Here is a 13,677-nt window from a genome sequence, read left to right on the forward strand (position 1 = left end):
AAATGACTTGCCAAAGCTCACCCAGAAGGCCGGAACCCAGGATAGAACCCAGGAGTCCTGACTCCCAGCCCCCACTACTCCAACCACTAGACCCCACTCCCCTCCCAGAATTGGGGAGAGAATCCAGGAGTCCTGGTTCCCCCCCAACCCAATATATGGCTCCATGGAATGGGGGAGACATGGCAGAGCCCAGAGACACAGTTCCCCACCCTGTGCCATCCCCTGCCAAGCCGTGGAGAGGCCTGGAGGAGGGATTGGGCTGCCTCTCCTGTGGTGCCTGGGATGGGGCTCCCCGTGCCAGGCAGGAGGAATGCGAAGGACCTTGGCCGTGTTGACAAAGGAGCCCTGGGAACAGCTGCTCCGGAATAGCTGTGCAGTGACGTGGCTTCTGAGAACCGGGTGCTGCTTCGTAAGTACACAGTGCTGGGGGCCCCGGCTCCGATCCAGCTTCTGGGCAGGGGACTGGCTGGCTCAGGGAGGCGGAATGGGACATGGGGCCTTTCCCCTCTAGGGGGCGCCAGGCTCTGATCCGGCCCCAGGATAGGGGCCTGGCTGGCTCAGGGGGGCGGGAATAGGACCCGGGGCCTTTCCCCTCCAGGGGGCACCGGCTCTGATCCAGCCCCAGGGTGGGGGACTGGCTGGCTCAGTGGGGGCGGGAATAGGACCCGGGGCCTTTCCCCTCCAGGGGACACCAGCTCTGATCCGGCCCCAGGATGGGGGACTGGCTGGCTCGGGAGGGCGGGAATGGGACCCGGGGCCTTTCCCCTCCAGGGGGCACCGGCTCTGATCCGGCCCCAGAGTGGGGGCCTGGCTGGCTCAAGAGCAGGTTGGGAGGATGGGCTGAGCATGTGCCGCCCAGGTGAGCTTCAGAGCGGAGGCTGCGCACTTCCTCCGAGGGATGCCCAGCGGGAGGGCTGGAGAGGGGGGTGAGAATTTGCCACCTGCCGCGTGACCTTTGCAGTGTCCAAACAAGCCGGGGCATCGTGGGTGGCCGGGGAAGGCGGCTGTTTCCTCATGACCCATTAATCATTGACCACCAGCCCCCAGCCCCAGGCGTAAAGCGCATGGGAAAGTCCAAGCCGGACCATCTGCTGCCCTGAACGCCATGGAGCGGGCCGGCTTCGCGCTGCTGCTGCTTCTGCTGCTGCCTGCAGGTGAGGGGCTGGGTGTGCGTGTGAGTGTGGGTCTGTAGGTGTGAGCACATGTGTGTACACGTCTGTGTGCGTGTGAGTGTGGGTATGTAGGTGTGAGTACGTGTGTGTACGCATGTCTGTGTGCGTGTGAGTGTGGGTATGTAGGTGTGAGTACGTGTGTGTACGCATGTCTGTGTGAGTGTGAGTGTGTGTACAGTATCAGGGGGTAGCTGTGTTAGTCTGTATCCACAAAAACAACAAGGAGTCCGGTGGCACCTTACAGACTAACAGATTTATTGGGGAATAAGCTTTCGTGGGTAAAAAACCTCACTTAAGCTGCCACCGGACTCCTTGTTGCTTTTGTGTGTGTACGTGTGAGTACGTGTGTGTACACATGTATGTGTGTGTGTGAGTACATGTGTGTGTGTGCAGAGTTGTGCGAGTGTTGTGTGTGCACTTATGAGCGTGCATATTGGTGTGTCATGCCGGTCTGTGTGTGCATGTTTGTGTGTGGATGGGTGAGCTGTGCAAGGTGCGTGTGTCCTTTCTCTGTAAAGGGTGGGTGGTTGTGTTTATATAGTGTGTGTTGCATAGGTGTGGGTAATGCTGTGTGTTTATGTGTTTGAATAAACGTGTAACTGTGTGTTTTCAATCCGTGTGTGTAAGCGCGGCTGTGTGTTTACAGAGGTGTGTGTAGTGAGGAGCAGGTGTAGGGGGAATGTGCCAGCTCTCCTGTGTGTGTGTACTGCTGGAGGGGCTGCATATGTCTGTGTGGATTTATATGAGCACATTCATAGGAGCAGGGGGCCTGCATCCGACTGTGTGCTAACCGGTGTGCGGTGCTGTATGTGTGTTCGTACCCGTGTGTATGGGTGTTTCCATGTAGGTATGTGTCATTGCTCTATGGGTGGTTGAGTGTGTGTGTGTGTGTGTGATCCCCTGTGCCTGTGTATTCCCACCGAGGTGAGTAGATCTGGTGGGGGTGGGGGGAGGGACAGTGCACTCTGTCCACATTGTGTTTGTGTGTGCCACACAGTGTGTATGTGCTTGCTTTTGAGTGCGTACATGAGTAGCTCTTTTGTGTAACGTGAATCGGCTGTAGCCAGGGAGTCAATGGAGTCAATGGGGCCAGATCCCAGCGGGGGTCAATGGGCCGTAGCTCCACTGTAGACAATGGGGCCAGATCCCAGTGGGGGTCAATGGGCCGTAGTTCCATTGGAGTCAATGGGACCAGATCCCAGCAGGGGGTCAATGGGCCGTAGCTCCATTGGAATCAATGGGGCCAGATCCCAGCAGGGGATCAATGGGTTGCAGTTCCATTAGAGTCAATGGGGCGAGATCCCAGCAGGGGGTCAATGGGCCATAGCTCCATTGGAGTCAATGGGACCAGATCCCAGCTGGGGTCAATGGGCCGTAGCTCCGTTGCCATCCCCACCCCCCACTGATCTCTGCCTCTCCCACCCTGCAGCCTCCCCCCGAGAAGATCGGATCATTGGGGGTACCGAGTGCCGAGAGTTGGGGCACCCCTGGCTGGTTCTCCTCTACTACTTTGACCAACACTACTGCTCCGGCATCCTACTGAACCAGGACTGGGTGCTCACTGCCGCCCACTGCAAGCTGAGGTGGGGGTCAAGACAGAGGGGTGGGGCTGGGGGAAGGAGGCGGGGCCAAGGGAGCGGAGCCTGGGTGGGCAGGTTGGGGGAACTGCTCTGCGCAGAGGCTCAGCTCAGGACACCCCAATGTACCCATCAATTCTCTATGCACTTTTCAGCTGGGATTGAACCCACGGCTCAGAACAGTGCTCCTGGGGCTACAGTAACAACCCAACGGACGCAGGAGAGCTGGCTACCCGGCCCCATACACAGCCAGCCCCATAGACACCCAGCATCCCTCTGCCAGCCCCTACACAGCCAGCCCCATAGACACCCAGCATCCCTCTGCCACCCCTACACAGCCAGCCCCATAGACACCCTTCACCCCTCTGCCACCCCTACACAGCCAGCCCGATAGACACCCAGCNGCATCCCTCTGCCAGCCCCGTACACAGCCAGCCCCATAGACACCCATCATCCATCTACCAGCCCCTACACAGCCAGCCCCCTACCCACCCATCATCCCTCTACCAGCCCCATACACAGTATGTATGGGGATGGAGAGATGATACATAGATTTTTCAGGTGTGTACAGGGATAGATAGATAGATAGATAGATAGATAGATAGATAGGGGTGTATGGGGATAGATAGATAGAGGGGGTGTATGGAGATAGATAGATAGATAGATAGATAGATAGATAGATAGATAGATAGATAGATAGATAGATAGATGGTAAGTGGGCACGTAGGTGGGTCAGTTGGAAGATAGCTTGGTAGGGAGGTAAGAGGGTAGGGAGATAGGTGGGTAGGGAGGTTGGTGGGTAGGTAGACAGGTTGGTAGGTGGGTCAGTCGGAAGGTAAGTTTGGTAGGAAGGTAAGAGGGTAGGGAGGTTGTTGGGTAGGGAAGTAGGTTGGTATGTGGGTCAGTGGGAAGGTAGGTTGTTAGGGAGGGCGGGAGGTTGGTACGTGGGTCAGTCGGAAGTTAGGTTGCTAGGGAGGTAGGTGGGGGAGTTTTGGAGCCAGGGGGATCAGTGGGGTCAGTGGGGGGGCTAAGTCAGAGCTGGAGAGAAGCTGCAGGGTTTGGGGAGCTGTAAGGCCTGAGGGAGCTTCAGGGTCTCGGGAGCTGTGGGGTTGGCTGCAGGGTCTGCAGAGTTCCGGGGGCTGCAGGGTCTGAGGGGAGCCTGGGGGGGCTGTGGGGCTGTGGGGCCTGGGGGGGCTGTGAGGTCTGGGGGGGCTGTGGGCCTCGTTGTTGCAGGGGCTGGGGTGGACTCTGAGGCATGGGGGTTTTGGGGGGCTGGGAGGGGCTGGGGGACCTGGTTGGGTTGCCAACTTTCTAATCGCACAAAACCAAACATCCTAGCCCCGCCCCTTCCCTGAGGCCCTGCCCTGCGCTCACTACAAGCCCCCTCCCTCGGTGGCTCGCTCTCCCCCACCCTCACTCACTTTCACTGGGCTGGGGCAGGAGGTTGGGGTGTGGGAGGGGGCGAGGGCTCTGTCTGGGGGTGCAGGCTCTGGGGTGGGGCCAGGGATGAGGGTTTTGGAGTGCAGGAGGGGGCTCTGGGTTTGGGGGGGCCTCAGCAGCTGCCAGCAGGTCCAACTCGTAGGTGGAGACACGGCGGGCGGCTCTCGTCCGCAGGCACCGCCCTCCCAGCTCCCATTGGCTGGGAACTGCAACCAATGGGAGTGTGGAGCCGGTGCTTGGGGTGGGAGTAGCGTGCGGAGCCCCGTGGCCTCTCTGCCTAGGAGCTGGACCTGCTGGCAGCTTCCGGCGAGCAGCGCGGAGCCAGGACAGGCAGGGACTAGCCTGCCTTAGCCCCGCAGCACCGCTGACCGGACTTTTAACGGCCCAGTCCGCGGTGTTGACCAGAGCCACCAGGGTCCCTTTTCGACTGGGGGTTCCAGTCGAAAACCGGACACCTGGTCACCCTAGGGCCTGGGGGAGCTGTGGGGCCTGGGTGGGCTGGGGGAGCTGGGTGTTGTGGGGGCTGGGGAGGACTCTGGGGACTGGGTGTTGGGGGGCTGGGGAACCTGGGGGTTGCAGGGGCTGGGGAGGACTCTGGGGACTGTGGGGGCCGGGTGTTGTGGGGGCTGGGGAGGACTCTGGGGTTTGGGGGTTGTGGGGGCTGCGGGGCCTGGGGTTTGCAGGGGCTGGGTGTTGGGGGGCTGGGGAGCCTGGGGGTTGGAAGGCTGGGGGGCTGGGGAGGACTCTGAGGCCTGAGAGGTGCTTGGGCTGGGCCTGGCCGGCAGCCCGGGACTCTCTGTCCTCTGTCCTTAGTCACATCCAGGTGCGCCTAGGGGAGCACAGCCGTGGAACGAGCTCGGGGAACGAGCAGTTCGCCGCCGCCCAGGAAATCATCCCCCACCCCGGATTCCGCGCCCCCAGCGCCGGCAACCGGGACTACGAGAATGACATCATGCTGCTCCGCCTGTCACCCCCGGCCGTCTACACTGACTATGTGCAGCCCCTGGCACTGACTGACGTCTGCCCCCCAGAAGGGACCCACTGCACTGTGATGGGATGGGGCACCACCACCAGCCCCGATGGTAGCAGACCCCAGTCCTGCTGTGGGATAGCAGGGGCTGTGGGTCAGGAGGGAGGGGCACTGGCAGAGCTGGGTGGGGGGAGCCCAGGGCTGGGCTAGCAGGGGCTGCGGCTTGGGAGTGAGGGGCACCAGCAGAGCTGGGGGGTGGCAGGGCTGGGATAGCAGGGGGCTGTGGGTCGGGATTGAGGGGCATGCTACCCTCCCTCCCCCACGGCCTTGGCCAGCCCTCGTGGGAAACTGTCACCCCTTCCCTTCCAGAGACGTACCCTGATGTTCCCCAGTGCTTGGACGTCGATATTCTCTCCAATACCATCTGCCAGGATGCGTACCCTGAGAAAGTGACTGAGAACATGCTCTGTGCTGGGGTGCTGGAGGGGGGCAAAGACTCCTGCCAGGTGAGGGGGGCTTCTCCTGGGACCAGCCCATGGGCAGATGGAGAATGAGGTTTGGGGACACTGGCATGGCAGTGGTTCCATGGTGTGCCGTGGCTCCATGTGGCTGTGTCTCTGTGGCTCTGCATGGCACGGTGGGGCTGTCTCCATAGCATGGTGTGGCTGCATCTCCGTGGCTCTGCGTGGGGCAGCTGCTGCTCCATGGCCCCGTGGGGCGTGGCTGCCTTTCCACAGTGCCGCGTGGCACGCTTTGACTGCATCTCCTGGCTCTCCATGGCGTGGCTGCGTCTCTGTGGCTCTACATGGCGTGGCATGGCTACATCTCCATAGCGTGGTGTGGCTGCATCTCCGTGGCTCTGCGTGGCCTGGCTGGGTCTCCGTGGTGTGGCCTGGCTGTCTCTGTGGCCCCGCATACTGTGGCTGACCTGTGACTTTTCTGTGACATCTCCGCAGGGTGACTCCGGCGGGCCTCTGGTCTGTAACGGGAAGCTGCAGGGCCTGGTTTCCTGGGGAGATCACCCCTGCGCCCAGCCCAACAAGCCTGGGGTCTACACCAACATCTGCAAATACCTAGCCTGGATCCAGGAGACCATCGCGGGGAAGTGATGGCCCCGGGGGCTGGGACTGGGGCCAGGTGGGGCAAAGGGGGTAATTACCGACCCCAGCCTGGAGCCGGGTTCAGGAGCGACCGAGACGCAATAAATCATCTGGAACTCACTTCTCCTGCCTGGCTGCTCTGCAAAGCCCGCTTGAATAGGGCAGCGTTTATAGTCTCTGGCCCCAGGCAGGGACTGGCTGGCTCAGGGGGGCGGGGAATGGGGCACGGGGCCTTTTCCCTCTAGGGGGCGCCGGCTCTGATCCAGCCCTAGGGACTGGGGCTGGCTGCCTGGCTGGCTCATGGGGTGGGGAATGGGACCTGGGGCCTTTTCCCTCTAGGAGGTGACGGTTCCGATCCGGCCCCATCCCCACAGTCAGAGGGCCACCTTCAAAACATTGCTTAAAACGGGGGCCCGGCCCCTGTTTGACCCCCACAAGTGGGAGGGCTTCCGGGGTTGTCATGGAGTATGGGGGACTCAGGGTCCTGCACCCCCGGCTTCCTGCGATTCACCATGACTCTCAGCCAGCCAGTAAAGCAGAAGGTTTATTTGGATGACAGGAATACAGTCCAAGACAGGTCTTGCAGGCACAGACAACAGGACCCCCTCAGTTAGGTCCATCTTGGGGTCCCAGGGTGCCCCAGCCCCCTTGGGAGGTCAGAGCCCCGTCTGCCTCCCAGCCATTCCACCAGCCAGCTCCTGAAACTCTGCCTTCAGCGACCCCTCCCACAGCCTTTGTTCAGTTTCCCGGGCAAAGGTGTCACCTGACCTCTAACCCCTTCCTGGGTTCTCACGTTACATGCTCAGGTATTCTCCATCGGTCAGTCTCCCATCCCCCAATGCAGACTATCCTAGCCACACTCCCCTGTCAGCATTCACAGACCACAGTAAGAACAGTCCCAGTTTGTCACAGGGGTGAAATGCCCTGCAGGGCTATGCTCCAGGCCCTTTGCATCGCCCGCCTGGGCGCACTGGGTCTTGGCCTTTCGTTTTCCAACAGGTTGGGCTCTCGGTTGGGCCAGGAGGGGAATGTCACGCGCCCAACCACCGGGATCTGATATCCATCGTGTGCGTTGGACCCTCCCTCGCCCCCCAGCCGGCGGCGTTTCTCGCTGGGTTTGGGACCACGTGGGGCTGTGAAGTACCAGATGCTAAAATTCTGGCCTCTACGTGCCCTCACCCCACTAGAATCCTTCCCATGAGCCTCTGCCCAGCAACTCCTGCCTCCTCAGCTAGGCACAGAAGATGCCTCCCCCCCAATTATTGAACAGTTCTTGATTGCCCTCCTCCACTATGGCCCCCACTTGGTACATGCCCCCACTGCCTCCCTCTGCCATGGACCCCACTTGGTATGTCCCCTCACTACCCTCCCCCTCTATGGGCCTCACTTGGTACATGCCCCACTATTCCCCACCCTGCTATTGACCCCATATGCTACATCCCCCACTGCCCCCCTCCGCTATGGACCCCACTTGGTACGTGCCCCTTGCCCTGAGGGCCACAGCAAAAGTCACACACCCAATTCCCACCACCTAGGCATTGGTGCAACACACAGGGAAACTGAGGCACACACGGTATTGGTATAGGACAGTAACACTTACATGCAACATAACAAGGTGAATAAAACCCCACTGTGTCACATCTCTCTGTCTCCCCTCTCCGAGACTGAACTGAGCGGGGCCACTGGCTAAAGTGGCCTGGGGAAGTTCCGGCCCCCCTTTCCGGGACAAAGCATCTGCTATAACGTTGGCACTCCCCTTCACATGGACCACCTCCATGTCATAATCCTGAAGCTCCCGGGGAAGCAGCTTCTTGCTCAGGTACACGATGGGATGTCTCTCCTCCTTCTCATTAACCTGCATCAGCACCGCGCCCAGCCCTGTGTCTGAGGCGTCAGTAAACACCATGAAGGGCTTGTCAAAGTCTGGGTTTACCAGCACTGGATCCCTGACCAGCGCCTCCTTCAGAGCACAGCGAGCCCTTAGGCACTGTTCAGTCCAGACCACCTTGTCTGGCTTATCTTTCTTACATAGCTCAGTGATGGGGGCGGCTATGGAGCGAAAGTGGGGCACGAACCTCCAGTAGTGCCCCGCCATCCCAATAAAGGCCTGGACCTGTTTCTTACACTGGGGAGCGGGCCAGTCACTCAGGTATGACACCTCTGCCATCCCCACCTTGCACTTCTCAGCTTTTATAGTCAGTCCTGCATCCCGGAGCTGGTCCAGCATTTGTTTAACCTGGGAAACATGGTTCTCCCAGAGCTGGCTAAAAACACAGATATCATGAATATATGCCAGGGCAAAATTCTTCATCCCTTCGAGTAACCAGAGTCCTGACTGACTTCGTATGGAGCAGTTCCAGAGCATTGGTCCTGTGACTCCGTAACAACTGGTGGCAGTAGTGGGATGAACTGCATCCCGTGGACAGAGCATCCTGCAGTAAGTGACTGGGAAGCAGTAAAACGAAGGGGGATTAGTGAGAGGTGGGCGTGCTGAAGGCTCAGAGAGGTGCAGTTCCAGGAGGTGGAGGAGCCTACGGCTTAACTCCGAGAGAGAGTGGACCCTCGAGAAGGGCTGTCGCACTGAAGGGGTTCCTCCCAGGGATCATGGGGAGCTGTGAGTCCGTGACCACTTGGGAACAGCGTGGAGATGGCCTATAAGCATCTCCTTAAGAAGGACCTTGTAGAGCTGTGCAGAGAGAGGGCTGCGCATTGGAAAGCTCACCAAGGCACAGCTAATTGCTCAGTTGGAAGAGAAGAATCGCTCTAAGGAGCCAGGTCCTGACCCAGCTGCGGCCCCGAGAGAGGCTGGGAGCATCCAAACAGCCCCAGGGCCCACACCGGGTCCTGACCCAGCTGGGGCCGTGAGAGTGGCTGGGAGCAGCCAGGCAACACCAGGGCCCACATCGGTTCCAGACCCAGCTGGGGCCGTGAGGGAGGCTGGGAACAGCTGGGTGACCCGGAGACCCATGTCCCCGACCAGCAGGGGTCTCCACCGGGTTCCTCATCGGTGGAATTGGAGCTGAGATCGAAGGAGTCAGAGGACCATGAGAGAAAAGGGAAGGCATGAGGCAGAACAGCAGGAACTGGCGATGGCTGAGCTGAGAGGCAGAAGGACCCGTCCAGGGATGAGGGGGGATGGACCCCAAGGTGCCAATTCCGCAGGGAACCTCGACACTAAATTGCTGCCCCAGGTTAAGGAGGGGTGAGGTAAAGATGCCCGTCTCGCAGTCTTTGGGAGGTTGGCAATTGGAACCAGGCTGGCCCTACAGAAAGGCTCTGGTGTCTAGCCCCCTTCCTGGGTCCCAAGGCCATAGAGCTGTTTAGCCAGATGGGTGGGGGGCAGACTGGCTCTCACACCTGGCCCCAGCATATATGTCTGCGCGGACTCTCCTGGGCTCAGGCCCCTCAGACCCCCAGTGGGAGCGGAAGGTGGTCAATGGGGAGACATTCCTGGGGTGGCGAGACCCTGGGACAGAGAGAACTGTTGTCAGGCCCTGGGTGGTGCAACTGCAGATGCTGAGGGGCTGTGTGACCTGGGTGAAGGTCCCAGGGATGAAGCCCCTCCCCCTGCCTATGGCCTGGATCCCTGTGCAGACACAGGAGGGGTCGGGCTGGCTGGTAGTTGGGGTTCTCCAAGGTATCGGCTGTGACGTCCTGTTGGGGGATGACTGTGTCTCTTTGGGACAGGATCCAGGCCCTGCTCCCGTAATGGCCAAGGATTCAAATTTGAATCCAGGGAAACAATTGTCTGAGACTGAAGTGATGAGTGAAAATGCAAATGACCTGGCTGGCAGGGAGGAGGAGCTGCTAGGCTCAGCATACCTGCCTGTCTGTAACCAGAGCCCTGGAGCTGAGTGGGGCAGAGAGATACTTCTCACCCCCCTGCACACGGGGCAGGTGGCTCACGCTGGCTCTGATGCTGTGAGCAAAGCAGCGGGCTCGCTGCCTACCCCCACTGGGACAGCAGGGGCAAAACTGAGCCCAGGGGGATCGGAGACCCCAGCTGAGTGTGGGGAACTGCAGCCAGGGTGGGTCAGCTGCCAACCAGGGCTGCCTTGTCCAGAGGTGAAGAGGCCCCAGGACCGGAGGAAGCAGCTAAAAGGGTGACAGAGACGCCTGGTCAGAGGGTGGCCCAGCTCAAGATGGTGGCTCTCAGCTCTCCACCAAAAGAGACCGAGTCCCAGTGATCCAGTCTGGAGGGCTGTGACCGCAGGCAGCAAGAGGCAACTGGTTTCACTCCCCTCTTCAGCTGCTGAATTCCAGGCCGAGCTGTAGAAGGATCCCACTTTAGAGAAGCTGAGGGAACTTGCTGGCCCCAGTGCCGCGAAGCCCCTGGGGGAAGGCTGCCGGGAAAGATTCCTGTGGGAGAAGGGATTCCTGTACCGGGAATGGGCTCCCCCAGGGGAAGTGGACCCATGGGGGATCAGGAGACAGCTGGTGGTCCCCCAGAAGTACCAACGCAGGCTACTGTACCTGGCCCGCAATGTCCCGCTCTCGAGACACTAGGGAATCCAGTTCATCAGGCAGAACTTCTACTGGCCTGGGGTCTTTGACTCCGTCCAACAGTAATCCAGGTCCTGTGACTCCTACCAGAGGGTGGGGAAGGTCCAGGATAAGGGTAAAGCAGCCTTCAGTCCCCTGCTTGTCATAGAGGAGCCTTTTCAGAAGGTGGCCATGGACATAGTGAGGCCCAACTGGGACAGAGAAGAAATACATTCTGGTGGGGGTAGATTTAGCTACTCGCTACCCTGAGGCAGTGGCTCTGTCCTCTCTCGAGGCAGACACTGGCAGACGCACTGCTGACCATCTTCAGCAGAGTGGAGTTCCCCAAGCAGATCCTTACAGACCAGGGATTCAACTTCATGTTAACCTTGCTCCATTGTGGTGTCCAGCACACCTGGACCTCGGCGTATCCCCCTCAGTCCAACGGGCTGGTGGAGAGGTTCAATGGGACTCTAAAGATGATGCTGAAAACCTTTATGAACCAGCACCCGCCGGACTGGGACAAGTATTTACCCCACCCTGCTGTTCGCATACAGGGAAGTGCCCCAGGAATCCACAGGGTTTTCCCCATTCATGTTGCTGTACGGGAGGAGAGTGAGGGGACCCCATGGCTTGGTGAGGGACGAATGGGAGGGGAAGGCCTCTCCTGATGGAGGATCGGTGGTGGAATACATACTGACTTTCCAGGAAAAGCTCGCTGAGCTCATGGGCTTGGCCAGGGGAAACCTAGCAGGGCCCAAGGGAAGCAGAAGGTCTGGTACAACCGCTCAGCACGTGTGTGCTCCTGTGCCATCGGGGACCAGGTGATGCTTCTCATCCCCGTGAGGAAGAACAAGCTGCCAGCTGCCTGGGACGGGCCCTTCAATGTCATCAGGCAGGTAAATGAGGTGAACTACGTGGTGAAACTGTCTAACTGGGCTCACAGCCACCGAGTGCACCACGTCAACATGATGGAGCTGTACTGTGAAAGGGAGAGGCTGATACTGGTTGTGGGAGAAGCAGAGAGATGATCCCTTGGCAGATCTCTTCCCTGAGATAGGAGCCGGCCCCTCACTGGAACCAATCCCCCTCTCTGCACAGCTAACCCTGGCCAGCAGGCAGGGCCGGCTCTAACTTTTTTGCAGTAACAGGCAAAAAAAAAGAGCGCCGCCACGCCGTAACACCCCCACCGAGCAACACGTCGCGCTGCCGAAACCCCTGCCCCCCCCCGCAGCGACGCGCTGCGCCGCTGAAACCCCCGCCCCCCCTCCCCCCCGAGTGCCACGCTGTGCTCCTGAAACCCCCGCCCTCCCCCCAGCGACGCGCCGGGCCGCCCAAACCCCCAAGTGCCGCGCTGCGCCAACCCTCGCCCCAGCGCCGCACCGCCGAAGCCCCTGCCCCCCCGAGTGCCGCATCACTGAAACAAAAACAAACAAACAACCTCGAGCGCCGCCCCACCGAACCAAAAAAACAAAAAACCCCAAGCGCCCCCCGCCACCCCAAGATTGGCCGCCCCTTCCAAGGTGCCACTTCCAAGGAGCAGGCCCTGCCAGCAGGCAGAGGTCAAAGAGGTGCTAGTTCGGACCAGCAGCTGTTTTCCAACCGGCCTGGGCTCACTAACCTGCCCGTCCACCGGGTGGAGACGGGAGCCAACCCTCCCATCAGGTGTTCCCCATTCAGAGTCACAGGGAAAATTGCCTAAGTCCTGGAGAGAGAGGTCAAAGTCATGCTGGCTTTAGGGGAGATTCAGCCGTTCTCCAGCCCTTGAGCCTCTCCCATGGTGTTGGACCCCAAGAAGGATGGGTCGAGCCTCTCTCTGAGCACACCGTTGGCGCATTCAGCATCCCTGTTCTCACCATGTGCTTCCCACAGTGAGTCCGCCTGGGCGGGACCCCTGGGGAAGCCAAAGAGCCCTGCACCCCAACTCCGTGGGCAGCCGTGACTCTCAGCCAGCATGTAACACAGAAGGTTTATTAGTCGACAGGTACATAGCGTAGAACAGAGCTTGTTAGCACAGAAATCAGTGACTTTCAGCCAAGTCCATCTTGGGGGAACCCAGGCCAGACGCCCTGGACTCCCCCTCTTCCAGTCCCCCACAGCAGACTGCCCTGGTCCCCGCTGCCTGGCCTCCAACACGCCCATTCTCCTCCTCTGGTCTTTGTCCTGCATCCCAAGCAAAGTGTCACCTGGTCGCCTCCCCCTCCTCTGACTCAGGTTACGAAGGGCATCAGACATACCTTACTTGCCGGCAGCTGGGCAGCCTCACCTTCCCTGAGAGCCTCAGCAAAAGTCATGTACCTAATTCCCACCACAAAGGGAAACTGCAGCACACAGGGAAACTGAGGCACACACAGTATTAGTACAGGACAGAAGGACTTACATGCAACATAACAAGGTGAAAAACCTCACTTGTCACAGGATCCCATTTGGTACATTCCTCACTGCCCCCCTCTGCCATGAACCCCATTTGGTATGTCCTCCATTACCCATCCCCTCTATGGACCCCACTTGATACTTCCCCCAGTGCCCCTCCACTATGGATTCCATTTGGTACATCCCCCACTGCTCCCTCTGCCATGGACCCCACTTGGTATGTCCTCCTACTACCCTCTCCCCTGCTATGGACCCCACTTGGTACATGCCCCACTACCACCCCATGCTATGGGGGGGGGCAGAGTTAAGGGTGTGTAAAGGGAAGATTGAGTGGGCAGCATTAAGGTTTAAGGGGTGGAGTTAAGGTTAAGGGGCAGTGTTACCTTTGAGGCAAAGTAGTTAAAGTTGAGGGAGTAGACATAAGGTTGAGGGGACAGAGTTAAGGTTGAGGGGGAAAGTTAAGTTTGTGGAGGCAGAGTTAAGGTTGAATACCTCATTGTGGGAAGATGCGAGCTAGAGCTGTACTGTTAGGTAACTTCACTTTCCAGGTCCTCTCCGTGTGG

General features: G+C 59.5%; 1 protein-coding gene across 1 annotated transcript; it reads left to right on the plus strand.

The window, feature by feature from the left end:
• Window positions 1-390: 390 nt before the first annotated feature.
• Window positions 391-6,379, plus strand: LOC117888552 (trypsin-like). The gene is made up of 6 exons (XM_034792066.1): window positions 391-409; window positions 1,041-1,154; window positions 2,602-2,755; window positions 5,003-5,271; window positions 5,529-5,665; window positions 6,116-6,379. Exons 2-6 carry the CDS (start codon window positions 1,106-1,108, stop codon window positions 6,266-6,268), a joined length of 762 nt encoding a protein of 253 aa, XP_034647957.1. The 5' UTR covers window positions 391-409; window positions 1,041-1,105; the 3' UTR covers window positions 6,269-6,379.
• The last annotated feature ends 7,298 nt before the right edge of the window (window positions 6,380-13,677 follow it).

This window comes from Trachemys scripta, chromosome 16 (genome assembly GCF_013100865.1).
Source record: "Trachemys scripta elegans isolate TJP31775 chromosome 16, CAS_Tse_1.0, whole genome shotgun sequence".
Lineage (NCBI taxonomy): Eukaryota > Metazoa > Chordata > Testudines > Emydidae > Trachemys > Trachemys scripta.